The sequence below is a fragment of the Alternaria dauci genome, chromosome 9, assembly GCF_042100115.1.
Source record: "Alternaria dauci strain A2016 chromosome 9, whole genome shotgun sequence".
NCBI lineage: Eukaryota > Fungi > Ascomycota > Dothideomycetes > Pleosporales > Pleosporaceae > Alternaria > Alternaria dauci.
The window spans coordinates 2101854-2129541 of NC_091280.1; the positions used below are offsets into that span (position 1 = coordinate 2101854).

General features: G+C 53.2%; 7 protein-coding genes across 7 annotated transcripts; 3 read left to right on the forward strand and 4 right to left on the reverse strand.

Moving 5' to 3' along the window:
* Nucleotides 1-1265: 1265 nt before the first annotated feature.
* Nucleotides 1266-2953, forward strand: ACET3X_009383 (uncharacterized protein; the record flags this gene model as incomplete). The annotated part of the gene is made up of 6 exons (XM_069455572.1): nt 1266-1315; nt 1364-1500; nt 1626-1644; nt 1696-2279; nt 2330-2844; nt 2897-2953. 6 exons carry the CDS (start codon nt 1266-1268, stop codon nt 2951-2953), a joined length of 1362 nt encoding a protein of 453 aa, XP_069303460.1.
* A 722-nt stretch (nt 2954-3675) lies between these two features.
* ACET3X_009384 (uncharacterized protein) lies at nt 3676-5424 on the reverse strand (the record flags this gene model as incomplete). Its single annotated transcript, XM_069455573.1, has 3 exons — nt 3676-3746; nt 3827-5124; nt 5354-5424. The coding sequence occupies 3 exons, from the start codon at nt 5422-5424 to the stop codon at nt 3676-3678; spliced, it is 1440 nt and encodes a 479-aa protein (XP_069303461.1).
* A 4157-nt stretch (nt 5425-9581) lies between these two features.
* ACET3X_009385 (uncharacterized protein) lies at nt 9582-10637 on the reverse strand (the record flags this gene model as incomplete). Its single annotated transcript, XM_069455574.1, has 1 exon — nt 9582-10637. The coding sequence occupies one exon, from the start codon at nt 10635-10637 to the stop codon at nt 9582-9584; it is 1056 nt and encodes a 351-aa protein (XP_069303462.1).
* Nucleotides 10638-11412: 775 nt separating this feature from the next.
* Nucleotides 11413-17178, forward strand: ACET3X_009386 (uncharacterized protein; the record flags this gene model as incomplete). The annotated part of the gene is made up of 1 exon (XM_069455575.1): nt 11413-17178. One exon carries the CDS (start codon nt 11413-11415, stop codon nt 17176-17178), a length of 5766 nt encoding a protein of 1921 aa, XP_069303463.1.
* A 1402-nt stretch (nt 17179-18580) lies between these two features.
* On the forward strand, nt 18581-20095 carry ACET3X_009387 (uncharacterized protein; the record flags this gene model as incomplete). Its single annotated transcript, XM_069455576.1, has 1 exon — nt 18581-20095. One exon carries the CDS (start codon nt 18581-18583, stop codon nt 20093-20095), a length of 1515 nt encoding a protein of 504 aa, XP_069303464.1.
* Nucleotides 20096-20292: 197 nt separating this feature from the next.
* On the reverse strand, nt 20293-25426 carry ACET3X_009388 (uncharacterized protein; the record flags this gene model as incomplete). The annotated part of the gene is made up of 3 exons (XM_069455577.1): nt 20293-21416; nt 21703-21727; nt 21821-25426. 3 exons carry the CDS (start codon nt 25424-25426, stop codon nt 20293-20295), a joined length of 4755 nt encoding a protein of 1584 aa, XP_069303465.1.
* A 507-nt stretch (nt 25427-25933) lies between these two features.
* Nucleotides 25934-26584, reverse strand: ACET3X_009389 (uncharacterized protein). The gene is made up of 4 exons (XM_069455578.1): nt 26442-26584; nt 26314-26383; nt 26208-26266; nt 25934-26161 (listed from the first exon to the last, which is right to left on the reverse strand). Exons 1-4 carry the CDS (start codon nt 26486-26488, stop codon nt 26104-26106), a joined length of 234 nt encoding a protein of 77 aa, XP_069303466.1. The 5' UTR covers nt 26489-26584; the 3' UTR covers nt 25934-26103.
* Nucleotides 26585-27688: the final 1104 nt, after the last annotated feature.

Here is a 27688-nt window from a genome sequence, read left to right on the forward strand (position 1 = left end):
GGAGAAAAGATAGTGGGGTGGGGAGATGGGAGGAGGGGATCAGGTGAAATGGCTTCTGGTACTGGATTATGATGGCTTTTTTTTCGATGTGTGCGTGCAGTATGGGCATGCACATGGTCGAGGGAGATGTTTGGCGCGGCGGTCTGATATAGCTTGCTTTGGCTACGGGCGCTAGGGGACTGGTAATCGCTCGCATAGAGGTATGCGGCGGACCTCACCAGTCACACGCTGAGCGGGATTATCAGGATGATATTGCATCAGCGATGTGAGGTTAATCGGCAGTATCGAGGTCGCAGCCAAGCGTGATCGCCATATTACGCCATGGAGACCTCGATAAAGCTATAGAAGCTGGCACGTAAGGGTGTATGAGTATTGTAATGAGAACAAGAAAGGGAATGTGTAAATGGCGGTCAGACAATGGTCCTAGACGGCCGTGTGTAGCAATAATTTATCTTGGTGTTTGTCTGACCGTGTGTCTTCGGGGTCTGATTCGACGGAGATGACGTATTTCCAGCACGTTCGCTGGGTTGCGAAAAGAGTGGACGGTTGGTGGCAGCTGGAGACAAGGAAACGGCGCAAGGCACCGCATTGGGTGACCGCTGCAGGGCACATTCCGTGTCTCACTGGATGCAAGTTGGAGATTTGGGAACCATGTACCGTTATCTGAAAGCGCCTTCCTAGGTCGTCATGTGGGCACGTGAGGGAGGGAGCGACTTCGGCAGGCGCTACCAGGCCCTTCCTTTGGTCCACGGAAGCGGCCACTGAGGATGGCGCAATTACTGACCGCCAACCACTACAAGTAAAACGGCTACCGTGGGCAACAAAGGGCGAATATAGCTCGCGTGGAACCCGAGTCATTGCATCCGGTGTGCGTGCTGTGGGATGCAATGTAGACTGCAGCCATTGCATGCTCTGCAAGCATTCCAGCGGCTGTGAGAGGCGCGGAGAAGCGACGTACATGGGCTGGTTCGGCAGAAAAAGTTGCAACCGCCGAATGAAGCGAAAACCTTCTCTTGTCTGGGCCGTGACGACAGAACCATTCATCTTCCATCATGCTGCCCAATTCCTGAGCGCTCGACTGCTCCACCCAGCCAGTACCAGGGCGGAAACTTTAAATCCCACTAAATCTTTTTCCTCTATCGATAAGAGGCATTTCTCCGCGAAGGGCTCCCTCCTTCACTAATTTCTTCTTGCTATACTCAGTAGCCCGCCGCGCAGTAACGGACCACCTCCCCACTTCACCACAACCTCCACCACCCGTCGTCATGAGGAACATTGTGGTACTGGGCGGAAGCTCTCACCCCCAACTCACCGAGTACGTCGCAGTCGCATGCGCTTCCGGCCTGGGCTAACTTGGCGACAGGACCATCTGCAACCACCTCGGCATACCCAAGGCCAAGGTGCTGCTTGACAAGTTCAAGGGCGGCGAGACGCGTGTCGAGATCGAGGAGAGTGTGCGAGGAAAGGATGTCTTCATCATTCAGTCTGGCGGCGGTAAAGGTACGAAGCCCTCTGGCGCATTATCCCAGTCATAGTGGTACTGCAGCGCACTTGAGACGGAACACGACGCCCGCGCGCTATCTGACATGTCGAGAGAACCCCGCTAATATTCGTGTTGCGCGCAGTCAACGACCATTTGATGGAGTAGGCCCATCCTCATGGTGTAGTTGAGTGAAGTGCCTGACCGTCTGATAGACTTCTCATTACCATTTCCGCCTGCCGTACCGCCTCTGCGAAGCGCATCACCGCCGTCCTCCCACTCTTCCCCTACTCGCGACAGTCGGACATTCCATACAACAAGACGGGCGCGCCTCTTTCCAAGGTCCCTGGGCGCTCGAGGACCGGCACATACACGTTCGATTCGCGACCGCAGACGCCCTTCCCAGGCCAGGCTGAAAGCGCCGGCATCACCAATGGCTCGGCCGCGCTGCACCACCAGCTCAGCAGGATGAAGATGGACGAGCGCAACGGCGGCCATGCCAACGGGAACGCTACGAGCCCTGTCAAGCAGAACGGCATCAAGCGCTCCGAGACGGTCGACTCGGGCAAGTCGGACAAGTCCGAAAAGTCTGCCTACTTCGACGTCCCGAAGGAAGCAAACAGCGCAAACGGCACGGCTGCCCCGACCCCAGGCATCACGCGCGCACCCACGACCACCAAGCCTCCCGCTTTCGAGCCTCAGGTCGGATACCGCCAATGGGTTGCTCAAGCCGGTACCCTGATCGCGGACCTGTTGATTTGCGCTGGTGCCGACCACGTAATCACCATGGATCTCCACGGTATGATAGATCCTGTCCAGGTAAAACACAATGCGCTGACAAACTACTAGACCCTCAGTACCAGGGCTTCTTCGATATTCCCGTGGACAACCTCTACGGCCGTCACCTCCTCCGCAAATACATCCAGTTCAACATCTCCAACTACCAACAAGCTGTTGTAGTCTCCCCTGATGCTGGAGGTGCAAAGCGCGCAACCGCCATCGCCGACGCTCTCGGCATGCCCTTTGCGCTCATTCACAAAGAGCGCCGTCCCACACAGATCAACGACCGGCAAAACGCGACCATGATGTTGGTTGGAGACGTCCGCGACCGCACAACCATCCTGGTTGATGACTTGGCGGATACGTCCAACACCATTACCCGCGCGGCAAAACTCCTCAAGAAGGAGGGTGCTACACAGGTCATCGCCCTCATCACACACGGTATTTTGAGCGGAGATGCCATTGATCGCATCAACGCGAGTGCTCTCGACAAGGTCATTGTGACCAACACGGTACCTCAGGAGGACCACCAGAGCAGGTGCCCCAAGCTGGAGGTCCTCGAAGTCGGTAATGTCTTTGCCGAGGTAAGATCAAATTTAATGAACAAATCTAGAAATACATACTGACAATCCCCAGGCCATCCGGCGTGTCCACCATGGTGAGAGCATTAGTGTGCTCTTCGACTACAGCTAGTACCTATATTCATCGAGTCTCCGTTTCCTCGGACACCGTGCCATCTGTCCCGCTATGCTACGCTCACATGCTGCTTGCGAAACCCCATGCGAGAGAGAGGGCAAACGTGGTTCTGATGGGGCTCGTCTGTTGCTAGAAGACATACTACAACCTTCTGTTGATTATGAAAAATGATACGGATATGGATGTGGTGATTCTGCTCTGGCTTTTCTGCTTTTTCATGTCATGTTTTATAGACTGCTGAGGAGCAGTATATCAAGTACCTGAACGTTGCATTACGGGCATACGTGCATGGGCTGGCGTTTGGATGGATGGGGAGAAGGGCTGTTCTTTTTACTACAAAAAACTTGAGTAGTTTTATGGACTGTGTGTGTGTGATTGTTCTGGTCCAGATCGGATTTCAAAATAGAGTGTCTATTTGGTGGTTTTAAATTACTCATGCTGAAAGACGTGAAAGCGATTGTATTGCTCTTGTCCTTCCTTGATGCCAGTTGTATGTCGTTTGTGTAGGAATCTCGATAAACGTGAGCTTTCACAGTTGACCTCCAGGATTAATCGCGAATACCCAAGTATATCACCCATAAAAACAGATGAAGATGAAGTACATTATATTACATTATATTAGGGAATCTAGTCTAGATATAGTAGCAAAACACTTGCTTCTAGTAGGGGTATAATCGCACTTCGTCACATCATCCATCCAGTAAATCCTTACCTCTTACTCATTCATCTTCGTCCTCGCCCTCCGATCCCTCGCACTTCTCCCTCCACCTGCCGCCGCCGCCGCCGCACCCTGCGTCGACGCACTTCCCCGCCGACTCCCCGTGTACCCACTAATCATACTCGATGTCGCGCTCGGCCGCCGATGCGTACTAGCTATACTACCGTCTCGCGTTCCGTTCATGGACAGTACGAGGTGGACGCGTGACGGTGGGGGGATGGGATGGTCGTTGATGTAGAAGCCGCCGGTGCCATCTTCTGTGATTCTGGGGGGTACTAATGCAGCAGCAGCAGCAGCAGCAGCAGTAGTAACAAGCTTGTTGCGTTGCTCCGTGTGGTTGGGAGATACTGGTCGTGCGTCTATTTCTTCCACGTGCCCTGTTTCGAGATCAATGTCGACGATGCCATCGTTTGCAGTGCGTAGGACGGCTGGGGCAAAATCGTGGGGTGATATGGCTTCGTCGAGAAGGTCTTTCTCGGCGGATCCGGACATGTCGCTGTAGGCTGGCGATTTGGTCTGCGTCATGTTGGACGGGGTCAACGTCATGCTCTTGCTTCCAATGGTATTGTTTGGCGAGCGCCGTGTCCCGGTGCGTGCGCCCGTTGTTGCAGACTGTTGGTGGAGTAGCTGTGCTGTCTTGCGACCCCCTGCTGTGCGTGGAGAGTGATAAGACCATGGTGGTGGATTTGCTTCGTCGAAATTCCCGAGCTCGAAAAGTTCTCGCAGTATTGTCCAGGTAAATGGCAGATTGGCGACAAGAATAGCGGTTGACGTCTCTCGAACATACCAGTCTATCCAGGTTGGCTTGTATGGATTGCTGAGAGAGTAGTAGCTGTTCATGATGCTTGCAGCTACTACAAAAAGACCCAGAGAGAAGATTCCGCACAGAATTATCTTTCTCTTCATAGGCAGGAGTGATCGTATAAGCATTTGTAACGCAATGCACAGCATGATCAGGTCCGAGGATATGTTAAAGATAGCCTTGGTAATGCGGTGATGGACCAAGGCATTGCACTGGTAGGAACTGGTCGGCACTGCATAGTACTCTGAGAAAGGTCTGCACCAAGCCGCAAAGTAAAGGACCTCTATGACCACGAATCCGATTGCTGTGTAAACGGCGAGGATCTTGATGGCGATGTTTTCGCTGCGGAGAGCTGTCCGTGTTATGCGGTGGTACATGATCAGAAGACATGCTTTGCACGCCCAGATCACGGCGATGTGCATCTGCTCTACAACAACCACGAGCTTGCTCCCGTATCTTCGTCTGGATAGTTCATCCGCGGTGAGGGCGCTGAAGTCGAAATTGCCGGGTTCGAGGTTGGATTGGACTTTCAGCCACCGATTTGCAAGTACGATCATGACTGTGTAAGCACCGGTGACGAAGAGACCCATCGTCCAATCATCGTACTGGAGACCTCTTATAGATCGAAACAACATCTTGCGTGAAATTCTGCATGGCGACTCCGTTAGCAAATGGTCTAATCTGCTACATCGAACGCGTAGTTTCCATGATGCTAGCCGTGGGGTGCGAGCGAGCAGAGGGTGCAGCGATCAACAAGAGCATCGCGCCCAGGACGCCACCGCCTCACCCACCAGCGCATCGCGGGCTCAGCCTTGTTCTCGATAACAAGACCACCTCCCGTGTGTGAGAGAAAGATGTTTGCAGAGAGTGCACTCACAATCTTGCTCCGATCATACACACAGCACATGTGTACCAGATCCATGATTCCTGATTGAACGGTAATGACATTGCCGAGTTGTGGTGCGGTCAAGCCGCTGACGCCAGTGTCGCTATCCGTTAGGCCGCTTGGAGTTTAAAAGGCGAGATCGACGAAGGGTCATGTTGCAGAGGAACACGATGATTGAAGCGCATCCAGGGCAGGAAGAGGGCGTTAGATATCGAGGGACGGAAGAGGACTGAGAAGAGGGTGTAGATACACACTGACAAAAAAACAAGAAGGAAAAGAAAGCTGACAATGTCGAGATAGAAAGACCAGGTCGGAGGCTAACCTCCATAGCCCGCAGCTGATGCACACGGCAGTCTTCCGTTTGCAGCCAGCCAGCCCTCAGCTCAACCCAGGGCTTATCTCTGAGCATCTGTCGCGCCTGAGCCTGCTGGAGGTCCCGCGTGGGGTGGCCGAGCCTTGGACCTGGTAAACTTGTCGGACCAATTGTGCCTGGCGGATGTCAGGGCTGCAGCTAGGCATTGCTTTTGCGGGGTTCCGCGTGTCTGTCATGTATAATTTGAGGCACCGATGCATCCAGGCATCCAGAACGTCCGTGGCGTGCCCTCGGTGTATGTATAGATCGTATGCCCAGCTATGTGCATTGCAGTAATTACAGTTGCAGGTGACGTAGGCAGCTTTCAGTGCCCCACGATGCACGAGTCGAGGCTGTGCCTGCACTGCGCGTCGCCGCGTCCAAGGCTGACTGCCACCACAACCTCCTGTCAGCAGTGCAGAGCTAGTCTGATGTGAGATGAGGTGGATGTAGCTGTCCAAGGCGATAAATGAACGTTAATGCGCATACACGCGATGCGGATGTTGAGTTGATGTTTGCATCTGCCGCTGGCCCTGGGCGAGTGGTTATATGGGGAAAGAGGAGTGAACTGCACGCGGGTGCTCGGGAAGTCGCCATTAGCGTAGCGCAACCGGCTGCGCACTGTTCAACTCATGTCTTCCAACCTCCTGCACACCCACTCGTTTGATCCCTTGAATAAGAAAAGATATATGGGTACAGCTTCCGTGCCCTACCACCAAATGGGAATCCTACGCTGCCGCTTGAAGAAACGCCTCCGCTGTCGATTATTCCGCCAGTTCGCTTAGGAAAGCCAGGTCAAACTGACATCGCATTTCTCAACTCAAAGTCAGACCATGGCGTTAATGAACAACAAGTGGAAGAGATAAGAGCCAATTCACAGGTTGCACAGGCCCCTTTGGTCGAGAAATTGCGATCTGGTGCACGTTGAAGATAATATAGAGATGCATGACGAGCATACGCAACTACTCAATCAGAAGATGACAACATCCAATCTTCTCCATCAAAGCTCGCACACGGAGCGAGATGCACCTTGATCTCGAGGATCTGGTCGTCAGAAGGCGTCTTCACCGGCCTGTGTGGCCGCTCTGCTATTCTGGAAGAACTAAGTACATACTCAGTGAGAGACGATCCCGAACGCTCATCATGTGATGCTGATTGCCGTGGAGTCGATGATTGGCACGGATGTAATTTCTCTTGGATTACTGATACCGGGAGATTGTATGTCCGCTACGATTGCTTCTGGGAGAGGGGGGTAGGCAGAAGGCGGCGTCGACCCTGATGTGTGCGGCTTCTGCGATGGCGCTACGAAGACGTCTTCTCTTGAAGCTTCCACGCATAATCTCAGTCACGATGCCGTGAGGCTACGTTGAGTTTAATGAGACTCAACTCCTGATTCCGATAGTGCAATACAACTCACTACACGCGGCACAGCATGTCTAGCAAAGAACACCGTATACCCGTCCACGTCCAGTCCACCATCATGCAGTTACATGTTCATCCATTCTTTTCTCCCACCTCGCAAGCACCACGAGATTCGGCCACGCCCCTCGTATCTCAGCATCCCAACACTGCCTCGGAAACACTCGCTCCAGTATCTCCAAATCATCCGCTTCATAGGGCGTAATGTACTCGTCCCAGTCTGCTTCCTCAATACCCTCACATGTCACGGCTAGTTCATACAAGGTCAACATAGCAGCGAACCGCGCAATGGATTCCTCCTGCTCAGAGTTTTCTCGCGCCGAGTATTCAGACTGGGTCGGAGGAGAAGGCCGAGGGGACCGTGGATTGGGTTCAATGTCGCGCCAGGGTTTAGGATTCATTTTCTGATGCGACAGTGATATTTCGGTCAGAGTAGGAGATGGCGGAGCAGTCTTGTCTGGCATGTGGGCGAGGATGGTGGAGGAAGAGGCCGTGGCGTCAATATATGCTTCTTGTTCTTTGGGGGTGGAGAAGGCGTGGTAGCGTGGAATTCTGTGTTTCGGCGCTAGAATGTTCCTCATGTTGGGCTGAAGCCGGAGATGAAGGATTGATCTGGGAATTAATCCACGACGATGAGTTTCTTTGGAAGCAGAAGGAGAGGAACATGAGAGTTTGGGTCAGAGAAAAAACGTGTGAAGAAAGATGACGGCATTGGGTAGTATCATGAAGAGAACAACACGATGCTAAGGCGTTGCCGCGTTTGAAGTAAATATTCACTTGTGGTAGCTGTCGTTTGTCGTTCAAGTCGATATTGCTTCCTGCAGAGAAGAGAGCGTTGCGTGACTTGAACATTGAGAAATTCCTCTTCAGCTAGTGCCCTTTAAATGGGTATCCCACCTCAACGTAGCAACTTTGCCTTCCATCTACATCAGTATGAATGAGTAAATAGTTGTGTTGCATAAGACTCAGGTGTACTGGCTACGTACATATCTCACATGGCAGATACAAACAAACGGTCTTGATTACAGTAACGTGACGCTGCCTACCTACGTACCACGTATCTGGTAAAGCACGCAAGCTGACGACATTCCTATCTAAATTCCAATACGTTTTTGTCGTACGAGACTCCCACCCGGTCAGCATGCAGCCACTGCGACTCTCGATTATTTCCAATCCCACCCTGATACAGTCCGCTTGTGGAGTCTCTTGCTACAGCTTGTGTCTGCGCCATCGAGTCTTTTGTGTGCATAAATTTCGCCCATATACCTTCGCGTTCTAGAACGTGGTCGAGTGTATCCAACCATTTACCACCACCAGAGAGCTGCAGCTTGTCAATATGTTGACTCTGATACACGCGAATCACTGATTCGGCACGAGCATGCGAGTCTTCGTACATGGCCGCTAGTTGGATCGTCGGGAGCAGAATAGCTTGCTCTAGGCTGTATGACTTGGGGCTGGACTGGCTCGCTGATCTAGTGTCGCGAAGACGTACAAGGAGATCTGCAAGCGTCATCTTTCTTGGGACTTGGGCCTCGTTGAAACAGTGAACCGGACCACAGAGTGTATCCGAGAGCTGTCGGGCTTCCGACTCAGACACGCTGTGAATGGATACATCACCTTCGTAGTCGGCGCACAGATGCAGTAACTTGAAGAGGTCCCGGTAGAGGTTTGGCATGTCGAATTCCTGCTCAGTGCGGACATAGTCGACGGATTGTCGTGCGGTCCAGACAAGCCCTGGCACGTATATCATCAACTGGAAGCGGAAAATGCCACCCCATGAAGTGAATTTACCCCCAGGGACTGAGTCAAACTTTGGAGGCTGAAGTGCTATGTAAGGAATTTTGCAGGTTTTCTTACGGCATACTTGTTTCGCTAACTCAAGTGATACCTTCATCATGTCCTCGCAGCCAGACCAGTTGCGGAGAGACTGTCGAATTGGCTTGACAGAGAGCAGCAGATTAGTAGCATTGGTGCTACTGCGAGTCGACCCAGTTATTGACTCTTTGTCGGTTGAAGGTACGAGTGTTTCCTTTGCTACCCCGCCCGCCGTTTTTGGTCTTTGTTCAAGTACGGTAGCCAGCTTTATGAACGAGTCGTATAGGGTATCGTGGAAGATTCCTAGCCAGTGTTCTCCATAGTATGTTTTTGTTCTTTGTGGTGGCCTGTGAACGTGGTGTGCTAGGTGATGTCAGCTGTTGGTGGCGCTTTTAGAGCGGACAGAGTCTTATCATATGATAGCCAGAATTTGTCTCATATGCAGTTCGTACATGGAAACTGTATACTAAACTCAACTTTTGCCGGGAAGATCGCGTGGACGTAACAGTTGAGCAAGAGAAGAAACGCATCAAGACGACGAAATTGACGAGTATCGTGAAGATAAAATACGATGCTATGACGTTGCCGCGTTTGATATTCACAATACATGCAATGACCATAGTATATCCTTCACTATATCTTACTCGACACCGGCCCATCATCCGTAGCCAAGATATCACATAACCAATCAGCAGCTTTATCAGCCATCTGTTTAGGAAACGCGTGTTCTACGCCCTCAAACAGCACATCTTCAAACACAATGTCCAGGCTCGAATCTTCCGCCAATACCTGTTTGAAGATGTTGTAAAAGGGCTCACCAGCCGAGTACGGCACGAGCTTATCCGCCTGACCACTGAGGTTCAGAATGCGCTTGCCCTGCAGTTTCTCTTTCATAAGCGCTTTCATCCTGGATAGCTGCGCCTGGTCGGGCGGTGTGTCATGGCCTATGGGATTGAACATGCCCGGTAGTAATAATCCAGCTGGGTCATACTGCGCAATCGCATCTTGAAGTGCCTGTGGGAAGTCTGGAGATGCAAGAAAGGCGCTGCCAGGCGGTGTAGTCTCCGTGTACGTCTTTCGCTTGGACAAACGCGCGCGGTCGGTTAGCAAACGCGTATAGTCTGGACAGCCAATGCCGACGACTCCAACCGTGATGCGCGGATCACCAAGCAGGCAATGCCATGTCGCGTGGCCACCTAGCGAAATACCAAGAGCAAAGTGTTGTTGGATCTTGGGGCTGTCCTTGGCGGTGAAGATGTAGGATTCGAGGTGATTGATGAGCTGCGAGGTATCGGTCGCCGTGCCGTGAAAACATCCAAACATGTCCTGTGCATGCGTCTCGTTTCCTTCTCTCCAAGCCTGGTTGTGCAGGTCGTCGACTTTGCGTGACCCGTGGTTGCGCTGGTCGAATGCAGCGGCGATGAGGCCCTTTGGACGAGGACCAGCCCGCCCGTCTTGTACACGATGATTCCAGGCGGAGATGACGCGCCTGGCTATGGGAGCCATGGTCTCTTTGGTCTGTAAACGCGGATTGAGGAGCCATAGACAGGCAATTGAGGATGGGGAAGCGGGTAGCTCGTCTAGGCCGTGGACGTCAACGAGGATGCCGGCGATTGTGATGGTTCGCGAGGAGACGGGGAGGTCGGACGAGTCGTGTGTCCCGTGGAGGGGGTTCGTAGTCGCAGCCATGTTGACCTAGGAATAATAAAAACGATGAGAAATAATTGAGCAGTTGGCGCGACTAGGGCAGAAGATGTGAGGCTCTTCGTCTGAAGTAACTTGGGATGCGAGAGCGGAGGGGCAGCACCTCCGGGACCGAGGCTGCCCGTTGACGGCAGAACTACACCATCATCGTCTGGCATACGCGATAGCCACGCGTTGTGCCGATGACAACGCGTGGAGACATGGCATCAGTCGACAGAAGTATGGGAGGGCAGCCCGTCATGTGTACGTATAGGAATGCGGTGCACTCGTGTCCAGACGCCCTGGAGGTACAATGCGGGGTGCACGGTGAGAAGAGCGGTGCATGTCAACGCGACATGACAAATATACGGGAGCCGATTGCCGTCGTGTGCATGCAGGCGGTCAGCAAGGCGGAAGAGGGCCCCTGACACCAAAAGTGCTAGCGCATCCAGACAGTTCACCGGGGAGAGCACCTGGGAGATTACTCGAACCGCGCAGGGACCCGGCCAGTCGTATACCCATCAGCTGCGCCGCGTGTACTCTTTTTTCCCTCCGACTGCTGGTGACTTGGAATCATTACTGCCAACTCGCTTTCACTTGTCCTGGCCCAGCAATTCGCAGCAATTCCCATCGTGACGAGTGACGGCAGCCGGTTTCCTGCCAACACCACCATGGCCCTATAACCACCCACAACCCGAGCAACCACAGCCTTCCCCCCACGCGACCTCGCCGGAAGGAAATATCCTCGTAATTCCCTTCGTTCCCCCGTGTCTTTGCCATCATGGCTGGCTCCAACAGCTCCTCGCCCATGGCACGCAGTCCCCGGTCCAGATCACCGGCAGTATCAGCAAGGGCAGACGACTCGGGTCGACTGCTCCCCCCGCTGGCGTCGGGACAGGTCCGGAATGAGACTCAAGACATACACAACCCGGGGCCGTTGGACGGCGCCCCCAAGATCATGCGGTCCGCCCCAACAGGCTCGCCCTTGTCCACCAAAGAAGCCGGCGAATTCCCCTTCCATGCGCCGGCGAATGCGAACGGGGGCAGTATCCCCCTCGAAGCCGCCGACGTCGCCATGCGCGCCCCGAAACCCTCGTCGCACATGTCGAATGCCTCCACCAGCTCCTACTACCCTCCCTTTGCGCCCATGTCGAGACACCCCACCGAGAGCGAGCTCTCCGACGCCCCACGAGAACGCAAGAGCGTCCAGTTCGCGCGTTCAGCCACATTCACAGCCGACCCGCCCGCAGCAGACTCGCGGCAGCAGTCATGGGAGGTGGACGAGGGCGAGGGAAAGGGCAAGGAGCGGATTACACCAAGCTCGTCACTCATGGGCAAGCTGAGGGCACTGGCCGCCCCGATCCAGGGACACGGCCGGAGCCTCAGCGCTCTGACAGCTGCCGGCCACGAAGGCGGCTCACCACACGGCCAACTGTCGCCCACGTCTGAGCTCGACGAGCCGCGGTACGACAGCGAGGCTGACGCTGATGGCGAGTCGAGCGCTGGCGAGGGGGCTGCAAGGAGACCGAGACAAAAGAGGCGGAAGAGCAGCCGGCGCTGGTTCGATGGCGAGGGCGAAGGCACTCAGACAGCCCCGACCACGCCCAAGCAGTCCACCGGCGGCTTCTTCTCGCGTGACTCACCCAACATGACACCCACTTCGACCCGTCCGGGCTTCCTGCGCCGATCGACCATGGACGACATACCCGAGAACGAGCGTCAGGGCTACTCAGAGGACGAAGGCCGCTCGCGCATCGCAAAGGAGAGCGCCTGGACACGCGGGCTGCACAGTGCAAGAGGACTCTCGTACGGGGGTCTGCGGAGACACGACCCCAACGCTGAAGAATCCGAAGGACAGAGCCGGCCCACGGGCAACTTGCGAAGCCTGACTACATTCAGGGGCGCTGCTGGTGAAGCTGGACAACCCTCACCATGGCGCATGCGTAGCGAACGAACATCGAGTTTGAGCGCCCAGAAGTGGAAGTCGATCAAGAACAGCCTGAAGCTTTTGGGGAACCGTCAAAAGGCAGAACGCCAGATTGATCACGCAAAGTCGGCAGAACTCATGGCCGAACTGCTTGCAGGCGCACCCGCAGCCTTGTTCTTCGCGAGTATGTTTCAGCGCGATGAGCATGGTCACCGCAGGATACCAGTCCTCCTTGAGCAGCTCAAGGTTACCATCACCGACACGGACCGCCCCGCCAAGAAGGAGGGCGATCGCCACACGGCCTTGCGTATTGAGTTGGAATACGGTAGTGGTCTGACTAGGATGAAGTGGGTTGTCTACAGGAGCGTTGCCGACTTTGCGAACCTGCATCTGAAGTTCAAAGTCCAGGAGAAGCAAGACGCCTTCCGTAGTCGTCCGGCTAACCGCGTGCGAGAGATCAAAGACAAGACCGCCAAAGACGGCGAGAACGAAAAGGAAGAGGAGAAAGAAGATCCGCGGACCAAGCTTCCGCGCTTCCCCAGGAGTGTTTTGCCCTACCTTCGAGGACTTCGCGGCTATGGCATCTTGGACGACGAAGGCGAGGAAGAAGAGGAAGAGGTTGCAGTTGGCGGTACAGCCAGCGGACCCGAAGGCGATGCAAGCGCTACCGAACGACCAAATAAACCCAAGCGGGGAAAATCTTCATTCCTCGGACGTAGGCAGTCCAGCGTAAGTGGAAGTCAGGCCCAGGGCGCTGTCGCTGCACTCGTAGCGAGACAAGGCAGTTTTGCTGGGGCCGCTGGCCAGCCTCTACAGGCGAAACAGACCCATCACGACCGGCAACGGAAGAAGCTGGAACAATACCTGCGAGGTCTCATGACCTATCTCATCTTCCGCCCTGACAGCAATCGCCTGTGCAAGTTCCTCGAGCTGTCTGCTCTTGGTGTTCGCCTAGCCGCTGAGGGTGGCTATCATGGCAAGGAAGGGTATATGATGATCAAATCTTCAAAGGGCGTCGACAACAGGAAAGGCTGGACTAAGCTCGGCATGATGAACCGCCACTGGCCCAAATGGTTCTTGGTAAGGCACAGCTACGTTGTCTGCGTAGACTCACCCGAGGAGATGAACGTCTATGATGTCTTCTTGGTCGACGCCGACTTCCATCTCGACACTAAATCCGCCAGAATAAGAGATAAAAAAGCCAGAGATCTTGCAAGCGAGGCAAAGGCATCTGCGACAGGTCATCACCAGCTGAAGCTCGTCAACGCCGAACGCAAGATGAAGTTGCTTGCTCGCAACGAGCGGATGCTCCATCAGTTTGAGGAGTCCATTAACTTCATGTCACAGAACACACTGTGGTCTCAACGCCAGCGCTTCGACAGCTTTGCTCCCGTGCGCAAGAAGATCTACGCGCAATGGCTCGTAGACGGCCGCGACTACATGTGGAATGTATCTCGAGCAATTAGTATGGCGCGAGACGTCATCTACATTCACGACTGGTGGCTCAGTCCTGAACTGTACCTGCGTCGCCCAGCCGCCATCAGTCAGAAGTGGAGGCTGGACAGATTGCTCCAGCGCAAAGCACAGGAAGGTGTCAAGATCTTTGTGATTATGTATCGCAACATCGGTGCTGCTATTCCTATTGACTCCGAATACTCCAAGTTCTCTCTGCTCGATCTCCACCCGAACATCTTCGTTCAGCGATCGCCAAACCAGATCCGTCAGAACACATTCTTCTGGTCTCACCACGAGAAGATTTGCGTTATTGACCACACTGTAGCTTTCTGTGGAGGCGTTGATCTGTGTTTCGGTCGATGGGATACACCACAGCACGTTGTAGTTGACGACAAGCCTACAGGCTTCGAGCTGGATGACACACCCAAGGATGCCGACCACTGTCAGCTGTGGCCGGGTAAGGACTACTCTAACCCCCGTGTGCAAGATTTCTTCGCCCTCGACAAACCCTACGAGGAGATGTACGACCGCTCCAGAGTTCCTAGGATGCCATGGCACGACGTCGGCATGCAGATTGTGGGCCAACCAGCCCGCGACCTGACCCGTCACTTCGTACAGCGGTGGAACTACCTGTTGCGCCAGCGCAAACCTTCTCGGCCCACGCCCTTCCTTCTTCCACCACCCGACTTCAACCCAGCCGACATTGAAGCGCTTGGGCTGGACGGAACTTGCGAAGTCCAGATTCTACGTTCTGCTTGTGCTTGGTCACTGGGTACGCCCAACAAGGTCGAGCACAGCATCATGAACGCATACGTGCAGATGATTGCCACTTCCGAGCATTTTGTTTACATTGAAAACCAGTTCTACATCAGTAGTGGCGAGGTGCTTGGGACGAAGATTGAAAACAAAATCAACGATGCGATTGTCGACCGCATCAAGCGTGCTCACGCCAACGACGAGGACTGGAGAGCATGCATCATGCTTCCGCTGATGCCTGGATACCAGAACACTGTCGATGAGCAGGAAGGCAGCAGTGTTCGCCTTATCATGACGTGTCAATATCACAGCATCTGCCGTGGCGAGGGTTCCATCTTCGGCCGCTTGCGAGCTGCCGGCATTGAGCCGGAAGACTACATCAACTTCTACGCACTGCGATCGTGGGGCGAGATTGGCCCAAACAAAATGTTGGTAACAGAGCAGCTGTACATCCACGCCAAGATCATGGTTGTCGACGATCGAGTTGCCATCATTGGGTCTGCCAACATCAACGAGCGTTCTATGCTGGGATCACGAGACTCTGAGATTGCCGCTGTCATTCGCGATACTGAATTGCTTGATTCGTACATGGGTGGTCAGCCATACAAGGTCGGCAAGTTTCCGCACACATTGCGCATGCGCCTCATGCGAGAGCATCTCGGTGTTGATGTTGACTGCATTTCCGAAGAAGAGATGCTCAGCCAAATGTCTGATGCCGATAGTGTCGGGTTTCAGACTGAATCCTCTGGACCTGGATCGCCTACAGCTCAGCGTGCGACCGAAGAGAAGTTGGAAGAGAACCACTCCAGGATGCAGGATGAGCTCATCCAGAAGGCGGAGAGACTACACAGCTTCAACCATGACTTTGATTGGGCGCAGGACCAGAATCCTCATCTGCAAAGCGTCAAGAAGCCATCAGCCGATTCTCGAGTCCAGCACAACTCTGCGCACAGCAAGGATGTTAGGGGAGAGGGTACTGACCATATGCTTGAAGCTGTAGAGACCCGGCCAGTCACCACCATAGCCCGAGACTCCTACATCGACGAGCATGGTCATGAAAAACTCGTCACCGATATTGCTGCAGAAGGTGCTGCGGCTACACCACGAAAGAGCGCGACGCTCAGGACACGGAAGCGTAGTGGCACCACTGGTACCCGGACCAGCGCCATCAGCGCACAAACCGAAGGAACCGGTTATGCTGGCCTGCCACCTCCTAAGCTACCCCGTATGGACACGCTGAAGCTAGGCCTGACACAACTCAGTCAGCTGCCTGCTTTGCCGCTTCTGGATGATACCGACATTGGCGGTCCACCTGCCCTACAGCGAACCGTCAGCCAAGGTTCTTCCTCCATCCTCAATCCCCTTCTCTCCGAAATGCGTCGACCCATCATCACCGAAGACTGCATGCGTGACCCCATCAACGACACCTTCTTCCTGGACACTTGGCACCAAGTCGCAGAGAACAACACGAAGCTCTTCCGCCAGGTCTTCCGTTGTATGCCTGATAACGAGGTCCGGACATGGAAAGAGTACCAGGAGTATGCTGCCTTTTCGGAACGCTTCACCAAATCTCAAGGTGGAGACAAGAGCCAGATGCACAAACAGCAGGAAGCACCAGGTACCACTGGACCACCCGGTACCGGTCTCACAAGCAAGTTCACATCGGGGGCTGGTGCTGTCGGCAAGCAAGTCGGAGCCCTAGGCGAGAAGCTCAGCGAGAAGATGACCAACAACTCGGACCGCGTCAACGGCGAGAACGTCCACGGATCAACGCACCACTCGAGCATGGGCGGCGTAGAACAATGGGCCAACGACCAAGAGAAACGCGTGCAATCCCAAAGCCCGCCTCCACCCACACGCGGTGGTCTTCACGTCGAAACAGCATCCGGTTCGACCCTCAACGAGAAGCTAGCCCCAGAACCCGCTGACGATGCGGTCGTATCGCCTATGAACCCCGCTCCTCCGGAAAAGACTTTCACATTCCCTGCTCCCCCTCCTATACCGAATGATCACACATCCCACATGGATTTTGCGAACCAAAACGCACCACCACAAACATCCCACTCGATGCGCGACCGCTCCCAACGCGTCACCATTTCCGAACCCCCAATCCACCCCTCCGCTCTTCCACAGAACCAAACTCACAACACCTACCAAAACGGAAACACGCCGAACCGCTCGAACACGAAACGCTCGCAGCGGCGCCGTGCGACGACCAAGAGCTCGAATAGGCAGTTCCATGCGACGGATGCGGATATCATGTTGGATAAGGAGGATGCGAAGAGGTTGTTGGAGTTGGTGCAGGGGCATATTGTGTTGTGGCCGTATGATTGGTTGGAGAGTGAGGAGAGGGGTGGGGGGTGGTTGTATAATGTGGATCAGATTGCGCCGTTGGAGATTTATAATTAGAGGGTTGGGCGGAGAGAAATGGGGAAGGAGGGGGAGTTTAGTGGGAGTACTTTTTTTGAAGATTTTCTTTCGCTGTCTGTTTTGTCTCGCGTCTTGATGGTTGACTTGCTGCATAGTTGGGGGTTAGGTGGGAAGGAAGGCAGTATATTGCGCTGTCGTTTGTATATATTTATATCTTTTTCTGGTCTTTTATAATATTTGTCTGGAAGACTTTGGTCTCTTTCTCTTTCTCTTTCCTTATTCTTTGCTTTTACCCAATGGCAACGTCTTCCGTCGTTTGCGTGTTTTGTTAGAAAATTGGGATTAGTAAAATAATAATATTCATAGATCTAGGCTCGAGAATGGATTGGAGGAAACTCCGTCTTTCACGTCACTTTCATATCGCTCGCGCTTTCCTACACTTCTTTCAGTCGTTATTGCATACGAATGTGTGATGTGGCTGCAGTATTGTCTACTTGGCCCAGTCTAATTGGGTATGTTAGCACTATAACGGGCCTATTCTCACAACGAGCTGAGCTGGTAGATCGAGTATATGTACGTCTACATCTTTCCTTGTATATCCCTATCCCTGACGTTACAGCAGATTTCTTGCTGGAGCTTTCGAGATTCTTTCTGCTATCAAAGGACTACTACCTAGGTACTGTCTCGTAGTTGACTCGAGACTTTTTCCGTTACCGTGTCACCACAACACAACAACAAATTAACCGCCTCGCTCTGATCGTAAGTCGAAACTTGTTTCATCAAGCGGATATACTAAATAAGGCCATAGAATCAGTGCTACACCACATGGGCGAAACCTCAGTCCGCGACGCACTCGTGGCATTTGCCGCGGAGCGTGATTGGCAGCAATTCCACACTCCCGAGAACCTCGCCAAGAGCATATCCATCGAAGCAGCAGAGCTGCTCGAGTGCTTCCAGTAGAGCGCAGACGCTGATCCAAAGCGTGTGCGCGAGGAACTCGCAGACGTTCTGACGTATTGCCATCTACTCGCTATCCGCATCGGAGCCGACCCGGATCAGATTGTGCTCGAGAAACTGGAAGTCACGCGCAAGAAGTATCCTGTGGACAAGGCGCGAGGTGTGAGTACAAAGTATGACAAGCTTGTTCCAGATAGCTCGAGTTGAGTTCTCTAGACCTGCTGTTGCTACGTAGAGGTCGCAGGATGAGAAACATGGGAACTGGCCGGTGGTATACGTGCTAGACAACGATGGCCGCCCGGGCGGGAGAAATTCGAACAATGTGCTAAGACACATCTACGTTGGAGAATCGCTTAATGCCGTGGGTCGATTGCGCCAACACCTCGAAACACCAGCTAAACAACATCTCAAGAACGCTCGGGTCATCCTGCACGAGAAATACAACAAGTCGGTCTGTCTGGATCTGGAGTCGTATCTTATCAGAATGATGGCCGGTGACGGCGCGAATCAAGTACTTAACCGAAACAACGGCATCACCGATGCGCAATACTACCAAAGAGAAGCATATCGCGCAGGGTTTCGTGCCATGTTCGAACAACTCAGATCCGACGGTGTGTTTACGCGCAGTATTCCGGAAATCGAAAACAGCAGTCTCTTCAAGCTATCTCCTTACAAGGCGCTGACGGAAGACCAAGCGGATTCCGTCGAAGAGATTCTTACCAGGTTCTTCATCGACCTCTCGACGGGCGGGAGAAGCAATATCGTCATACAGGGCGACCCAGGCACTGGCAAGACAGTCGTGGCTATATACCTGATCAAACTCCTTGTCGATATTGCAGCGCTCAACTCCCTCGATGATCTGGACAGCGACTCGCGATTCTCTGAGTTCTTCACTGCCGGAAATCAGCAACTCCTCCAAGATTGCAGAATCGGGCTCGTCGTTCCACAGCAATCGTTGCGCGGCACCATCAAAGACGTATTTAGAAAGACGCGCGGGCTCCATCCGGACATGGTCATGACGCCGTTCCAAGTAGGAGAAGCAGATGGCATTTTCGACCTGCTCATAGTCGACAAGACGCACCGGCTCAATCAACGCGCTAACCAGCCGTCGGGAGTGCTCAACGGGAAGTTTATGACTATCACAAGACATCTGTTTGGCAGCGACGACTTCAGTAAGACGCAGCTTGACTGGATCCTGGCGAAAAGCAAGCAGCAAATGTTTCTGCTAGATGCGATGCAGAGCGTCCGACCAGCTGATCTTCCACAAGAACTGCTCTCAGCACTCGTTTCCGATACACGTGCAACGGGCCAGCATTTCCAGCTCCGCACTCAAATGCGTGTACAAGCAGGTTCCGACTTCGTATCTTACATCCGATGGATTCTCGATCCCAACCCTCTCTCTGTCCCACGAGCACGACTGAATCTCGGAGAATATGACTTTCGCGCCTTCGACACCGTGGAAGAAATGCGAGACGAAATCTTCCAGCGCAACGCTGAAGCCGGGCTTTCGCGCATAGTCGCAGGCTACGCGTGGGAGTGGAAGACACAAAAGGATAAGACGGCGTTTGATATCGAGATTGGCGATACGAAACTCCGCTGGAATAGTACGCCGACGGATTGGGTGTCGTCTGACAATGCGCTGCAGGAAGTTGGGTCGGTGCACACGGTACAAGGCTACGATTTGAACTACGTGGGTGTCATAATCGGTTTGGACTTGCGCTTTGATCCGCTCCGACGACGGCTTTATGTCGATCGCGACTCGTACTTTGACAAGAAGGGCAAGGAGAATAATAGGGCGCTTGGAAGGAAGTATTCGGATGACGACTTGTTGCGGTTTATAACTCAGATCTATGCTGTGCTTTTGACTCGCGGGATTCGCGGCACGTATGTGTATGCATGCGATCCTGGCTTGAGAGCATATCTGTCCGACTTCATCCCGTCGAGTTCTGGGAATCCTGTCAATTCGGTTTTCAACTCTGGCGGTGACGCTATTATCTGAGTAGCAATCTACCTCTTGAAACGTCCCTCATATGGTTTGAAATACCTCCAGAGATATACATGGCCGGCTATCATGGGGAAAAAGGATTACTGACAAAGCGATGTCACCTAGAAGATCAAGCGTCACTTCAAATCAAAACATGGTCGTTGCCATTCCCCCTTGTATTTATACTACCTAGACTAGCAGCCTCATACATCTCACGTCTCCTTGAACCCAATAAGCTCATTGCTCATGGCCCACAGTCTCTCCTCACCCTCGGGGTCATATGCCCACTCTGCATAACCTGGCTCCATAGGTCCTTGCCCCTCCCGAACCGGCTTACTAACCTGGCAATTCTCCAGATACAAGCCTCCCTTCCCCTCCAACACGTGTGCCGTCGCAGCCCACACCGTCGTAGCAGCGCCCTGCTCTGGGGTCTTACGCGTAACCGCCAGCACAGGATCATTCTCATAAGCAGCAAATTGTTCCTTTGGAACAAACTTGGACAGCGCTGTGAAGATGACGCCTGGGTGGAGCGACAGCCCGTGGAGACCCTGCGCCCCGTAGTGTCGCTCAATGTAGTTTGCAAACCAGATGTTTGCCATTTTGGCGTGGGCGTAGGCACGGTCTGGATGGTATTCGCCGTTGCGCAGCTGGAAATTGTCGAGATTGGGGGGGAAATAGCGATGACCCATTGATGCTACGCTGATCACGCGGGAGTGGAAATCGGGTTTGGAGGAGGCCAGGAGCGCAGGCTTGACGAGCTGGAAGAGCAAAAGGTGCGCCAGGTGGCAGGTGCCTACTTGCAGTTCGAAGCCATCTTCAGTGGTGCCCTCTGGGCAGGACATGATGCCCGCGTTGTTGATGAGGATGTTCAGCTGGTTGTTGCTGGCGGCGAGGAACTCGGCAGCAAATTTGCGAACAGATGTGAGGGAGTTGAGGTCAAGGTGGCAGAGCTCGACCTTTCCGGGCTCAAGGATGTCGCCAAGGGCTTTCTTGCCCTTTTCCAGATCACGGACTGTAGCGAAGATGTGGGCACCGGTCAACTTGAGGGCACGGGCAGTCTCGATACCGATGCCAGAGCTGCAGCCAGTGATTAAGATGGGTTTTCCGGCGAGCTTGCCAGCGAGACCTTCGTCTTTGATAATTTGCTCCGCAGTTGGGCGTGCATCGCCAGGGCCCTTGGGGTTCGCATGGACAGCAGCGTAACGCGTAAACTCGGGAGAGCTGTATTCGGCTGGGTCAAAAGCTGGAAAGGGCAGGTTGATGGAGAGGGGCAAGTGAAGAAACTTGGAAAACAGGAGAAGTTGAGTTGAGATGTAGGAAGTATGATCCAGAAGAGCTGATACTGTGATTTGGATTGATTGTGGAAGGATAGAGACACATTATATAGTTCATTAGCACAACGGACACATTTCGAGACAACTGCCATAATTGCACAGCCAAGACATGAATTAGCAATACATTCTGGAGTGAAGACGGGGTTGAGATTGTCAATTTGGATCTCGGGATGCGTAGGTTCCTGTTCAGATTCTCATTCTAGTGCTGTGTACTAAAATGGACGTGCACTTGATTATGGGGTAGGTCGGAGGTTTCGGAGCTAGGGCGGACTTAATTGTGCAACGAACGAAGGTAGCCCAGGCGCTTGTTGGGCTGAAACACATTGTTGTTCAAGCTATCCAAAGACCAATCGCGTTCTCAATGTTTGATGCTCAGTGGACCGATACCTGTTTTCATCCCTCAAACCTTCTGTCTGAGCTTCGCCTTGATTCCAGTATTCGCCTTTCCCTTCGTCTCCTTCTTGTCTTCCTCTCGCATGTTTTTGATCTGGTCTTCCACCGCAGTCGCATGACGCGTTTTACGTACAGAAGGCTGGTTGGGCACTTCGGTGGTAGCCGTAGCCATCGCAGTAGACCTTTTGACCTTGCCTTTCGGTGGAACCTCGAGCATAGCAGTTGATGCTTCTTTAGGTTCTTCTATATCTGCCTCTATTCTATCACGAGTAGTCTTCGCTTTACGCTTCGCAGGTACCCTGGCCTTCGGTACGGGCACTGATTTCGGTTGCGATACTGGAGGAGCGGGCGCTGCAGAATCGGCAGCTGCCTTACGCCCTGCCCGTGTGCGTGGTGTTCGTGGGCCTTTTGGAGAAGGCTTGAATCCGTATCTATTCGTGGCTGGCGCAGCTGCAGACGCAGCGACATTAGATGTTGGTGTATCCTTGCGGGAATCGAGTCTACTGAGCGACTGGTTGCCCAAAGTTGAGGACTTGTTCTTGAGCTTAGACTTCTGGTTGATTTGGAGGGGAGTTTCGGAGTAGTCATTATCAGCATCATTGTTCTCATACTGTGCGTCCATGATCTCTTTTGCGTCTTGGAAGTTGCCATCTTCCTCCTCGGAGAGGTTTGGTACGTCTTGATACTCGCTAATACCGGACGACAGATCCTCATCGTCTAGATCGCCATTTGCCACAACAGGACTATCTTCGACCACAGGTGTGGCGTCCACATCTCGATCGATGTTCTGCTTGCTCCTGGCTGCCCTGCGAGCGTTCATGAAGAGCTCTCTTGGAGGCGCAGCAAGTTCTAGTAAAGGAGCAGGCTTTGTCGTGTCTATCTTCGGTGCTGGGAACAATCCTTCTTCTTCCTCTTCTATGGGTTCGGTCTTTTGCTTCTTCGTAGGGCGAGCAGCAAAAGCCTCCATGGTAGCCGGTACCAGTCCCTTAGACTTCTCTTGTTTCTTCACTAGTGCTGTAGAAGCTTTCGGCTTTGCAATGTGTGGCTTGATCGCGTTCAGGGTACTACCTGTAGCACCGCCACCTTCGATGAAGGCGGATAAGTCGTCATTGACCTCGGGGACGGCTGGTGAACGTTCAAGAGCGATCGCACTTGACTCAAGTTTATCCGGTGTATCCAGCTTGAACAGCTGACGTGATATGGGCAACGTGTCTCGCTCTGCCCTCGAAGGGCGAGTTCGGTATTGGGTTGGGCTGAGTCCTTGAAGTTCGCGGTTGGAGACTTTTGGTCTAGATTTCGGTGTGCTGAGGACTTCGTCAACTACATCAGTGTCCACCCTGGGTGTCACTGGAGTCTCAACGTCGCTGTAGTGTTCTTGCATATCGGCATCGTTACCTTCATGATCAGGCTGTCGCATTTCCGTATCGCTACCGGCAAGCATCCTCTCCGATTCTCCATCTGCTTCGTACATAGGAGTGATGTCTTTCTTAGACTTGGCTGTACCACGTCTAGTCCTTGGGAGCGATGGCAGGAGTTCAAGTTCGTGCCCTTCGAGAGCGTCACTCTGCTTCTTGACTGCGCTAGGACATGGCTCAGTAGGCGCACCACGCCTCGCCCTTTTCATCGGTGGAGCATTTGACTCTGTCTCTAATGCATTGCTTGTATTTTGGAGTGGTTTAGAGCGTTTGCGAGGGCGCGCGGGCTGGGTCTTGGGTGCTGGAGCTGGCGTTGAAACGCCCAGGTATGATGTAGGGGGTGTTCGAGAACCTGGCTGCGTTGTACAGCCTAGATCCTTGGATATGTTCCGACTGTCAGAAGATGAATCACCTTCTACGAAACCGTTCTCGTATATCGCGACGGCAGTTTCGCTCCTTTCCAAGTCGGGTATAGGCACATGATCTTCAGCTTTCGCGTCGAGCGGTTCGACCTTGGAGGGAGATAGAAACTTCGGTGACCTCCGAGCTAGTTCTGTCTTAGATGCTTCAGCCAGCACAGCCTCGGATCCCTCGTTGCCTGCTGCATCATACTCAGATGCGACAGGCAGCGGCGGCAAAGACGCACCTTCCTCAGGTTGCTTTGCTGGTAGCGGGTCCGTCAGCTGTGAGCTAGCGCGCGGACACAAATCGTCGTCGGTAATCTCTGGAGATGATTTGAAGGAGTGAACGTTGCAATCACGGTGTCTCAATGGCAAAAGCCCGGCAAGACCATCGGAAGCTGTGTTGTCAGCTGCATCTTGTACTTGCGCTTGCAAGGGCCCGTCAACGTTCTCTTCGCTACGGAATAGTCCCTCAGAAGACTCTGGTGAGCCAAATGTATCGTCCTCACTCGGCGCAGAGGAAATCGCTTGGCCGACAGTCGTATGTTGAAATCCGACCTCTGGTGCATCACTCATTGGTGTGTCTTCTGAGTATGCCGGAAGAGCTGGCACTCCAGAAAGCTGTGCTAGTGGCGACCGTGGATCAGCGGTCTCAAGCTGATCTCGTAGTACGGAATCGTCTTGTGGCGGATCTTGAGCCTTGGGCTCATGCTTTCGGGGTTGTCGCTGATCCGATGCCTCCAAAACGCTGTAGGTGGCTTTGCCGTTATCGCCGTTGTTAAAAGAACGCAGTGCTGACAGCAATTTCAAATCTGCTGTTGCGTCTTTCGTTGGTAGGTCCGAGGCGTTGACGATTTGTGAAGGTGTTTTCAAGTCTGGTTCGTGTACAGGGTGATTGCTATGGTGTGAAGAAGCTAGCGAAGGTGCGACGGGTAAAGATTTGGCCCCGTCGTTGTGATTTGAGTTGGTGCTAGGTCCCATCTCAGATGCTATGTTACCTACGACGTGTTCTTCCTGGCAGGCTGGCAGATCAGGCATGGTAGCTGTCCCCTGTTCGGCAGTCGCATTGTCTGCTGTCCCAAGACCAATATCCGCACACCCAGTAGCAGCGGTGATCGAAACTTCGTCAATGTCCATGGCATCTTGGGCCTCGGTATACTGGTTGCCGACAATACGCGAATCTGATCCAACTTGCTTGGTATATGGAGGCGACGCAACGGTGTCGGTGACTTCGATGACTGGCGCAGTGACTTTCGCTAGTGGTAGGTCCTTTGACTCATGAGTTCTGTCTTCTGGCCGAGCGGTCGGTGAGTCTGGACTTCCGTGTAGATGTTCAGCGTCACCGACGAGGTCTAGGTCTTCATCTTGGTCGATCCGACACAACGTGTCGGCAACTCTGCCACTAGCAACTGCAATCTCCTCCTCTTCGTGAACATCGCTATTCGATGTACCGGCGTTTTGCTCGTTGTCTTTACTAGCCGACCAATCAAAGTCCTCAATCGCCTGCAAGCCTTCCTCCCAACTGTCTGCGGGCGAGCTGTACGCGTAGTAGTCCGGCAGGTGAGCTTGGTCATCTATTTGGTCGTCGACGTGAACACTCGGCGCATCCTTTGTGTAACCCAGTTCCTCCAAAGACCAGGGTGCCAAGCATTCGTTGGCCGGCATCTCATGACCGATCTTCTTTGGGAAGACCTCGTAATCAACCAGCTCACTGAAGAACTCTGCACCATAAGCCGTAGTAGAGGGTAGGTTCGGGTCGTCAAAGGTGACAACAGGTTCTTCTGAATCATACTCAGAATCCATCGCGTGGATGGGGGGAGTAGATACGCACGGCTGTTATGTAAACAAACTGACCTTAAAGAGTATATCGTGCAAGTGGTCTTTTGTCGACCTGCAACCTCTTGCTCTTTCGCGCGACCAAAAGAAGGGATTGCTGCGAGTGGGAACAAGCTTTTCTTTCTGTTATCCTTCCATAGACAATTAGATCCTCGCGGGCGCTCTTGGTTCCGAAGCTGGTGGAATTGGTTAAAAGTGCAGCGCTGCACGTCAGCAAAGTGACTGATTGTTGTAGGCGACAAAGAACGTCACAATCCCACAATGTGCGATCGCGGGACCTAATCTAGAAATCTAAAAGGTTACCCGCTTATTAATTTTAATTCTCAGGGTGAAGGGGAGAAGGTGAGAGCAACGCGTTCTCACGTGTTGACGTGGCACGATGTGCCTAGCCGAACAAACGCACCCGTGGGAGCTGTACTACGTCTCACCGTTTACGTCACCGAAAGAGTGTCAGAATCGTAAAAGAATTGATTAGGTTGATTAGGAATCCAGTTGCTGGTGGGTATCATGTTCAAGTCACCAGCTCCTCACCAGTCCTCCAACTCTTGCTTCGCTAATGGTAGTGACGCTTGCAGAATAGGTGCTGGAGAATAACTTGTAATGTAGGAAGGTCGCAGGAGTTTTGTTGCATCGCATGAGTCTCGTCATATGGGTATCGCATTACTGATGGCGTTGCCCGTGTCCACAGGGAGAGCCAATACGCTGCTGTGGTCAGTGCTGAATTCGCAGATGTGTACAAGTAGCTCACCTCTTTCCCGTATCAGTGGCGCAGCAGCAGCAGAGGAGCGACGCAGGCCAACAGAAGATCTAAGAAACATGAGTAACTGATTGCGCGCGGTTGAGGTGATACCTACAGCCATGCCCACTGTGACCACGAAGCCCAGAGTAGGTCCAATAACTTTACAATGGCACGGGTTCTGGTTGCTATTCACGTAGCCGTGGTTAGCACAACGCGTAAATTTTGGACTAGCCAGTCACATACGTTCCGCATTGGAAGCACACGATCGGAAGAGGAACGCAGTCGCACATAGTGACAAAAGAAGGGTAGTAAAGAAGATGAAGATAGGCTCTTCTTTGTTAGCGATAGCAGATGCGAGATGGGAATCTGGACGTTGCCAAGTGAGGAGACGCAGAGTGGAGATAAAGATGTGGGAAGGCTGAAGCTGTCATGCTGTTGTCACGCTAGCATACGTCATCACCGGCGATCGCGAATCGGAAACACGCGTCAGCCACATCGTCCCTCTTCAATTCGATCCTTCGTATTCAACAACGCCTGGGCCTGTCTAGCAAATGCAGCTATGCACAAGATGCGTTTCCATGAACTTGTTTTCGGACACTTTTTTCTGGCCAATGGATGACCAGCGTCTGGTCTGTACAAACATCGAGAACAAGGACGCGTGCAGTCGGTGAACATAGCCTGCGTGCTCGGGCTTGTTTTGTCTTGTCTCCAAGACATTTGTCGCGAGCGCGCCGAAATACAGGGCCTGGAACCCGGAATCTGGAATCTGGCGACTATTTGCAGCCCAATACGAGGCTCACCCAAGGCTGTCGAGAAGCGTTGTTGGCGATCAACCCTCTATCTCTTCACGTACCAGCTCCAGCTCGACAGTCCTTTGGCCTCCTCGGACCCTGCCTTTCAAGCCATCATTAAATTTGTCGAAACAAAGCGCCCACAACCCCGGCTCGCCCCCAGTCTCCACGGCAATAAACCCCTCCCAACCCTCAAAGGTGTATCGCTTCTCACCGTTTGGGCACAAACGAGCATCCCAAGGACCAGCTTGGCCCTCTTCTGCATCAACACGTAGTCCGTGGCTGAGCTGAAAGATTTCCGAGTCGGTATTTAGATACACCCAATTGAGCTGTGGTGGATGATCCGAGATGGTAGATACAATGCCTTCGTAATCCTTCTTTGGGAAAGGCAAGTAGTATCCGGTAAATGGGTGATGTGCCGGTCCCTCGTATGTCGATAGCTCGATGTACAGTCGCCCTCCACATAGTACGACGCGACTGTCCTTGAACAATTCTTTGCGGTCTTCTGGTGTCCTCGCAGTCGGTCGGCATCGCATGTGGCACCTCTCGCCCTTCCAGTCGTCTGCGTCCTCGTCGGCAGCATTGTTTTTCGCGTTCTCAGTCTGACTCTGCAGGGCAAGAACGGATGTCGCGGTCAAGGGAACTGTTCCCACGAGAGCCAGGAGGCCGAACACCATCTTTTACGTTCTAAAGATAATG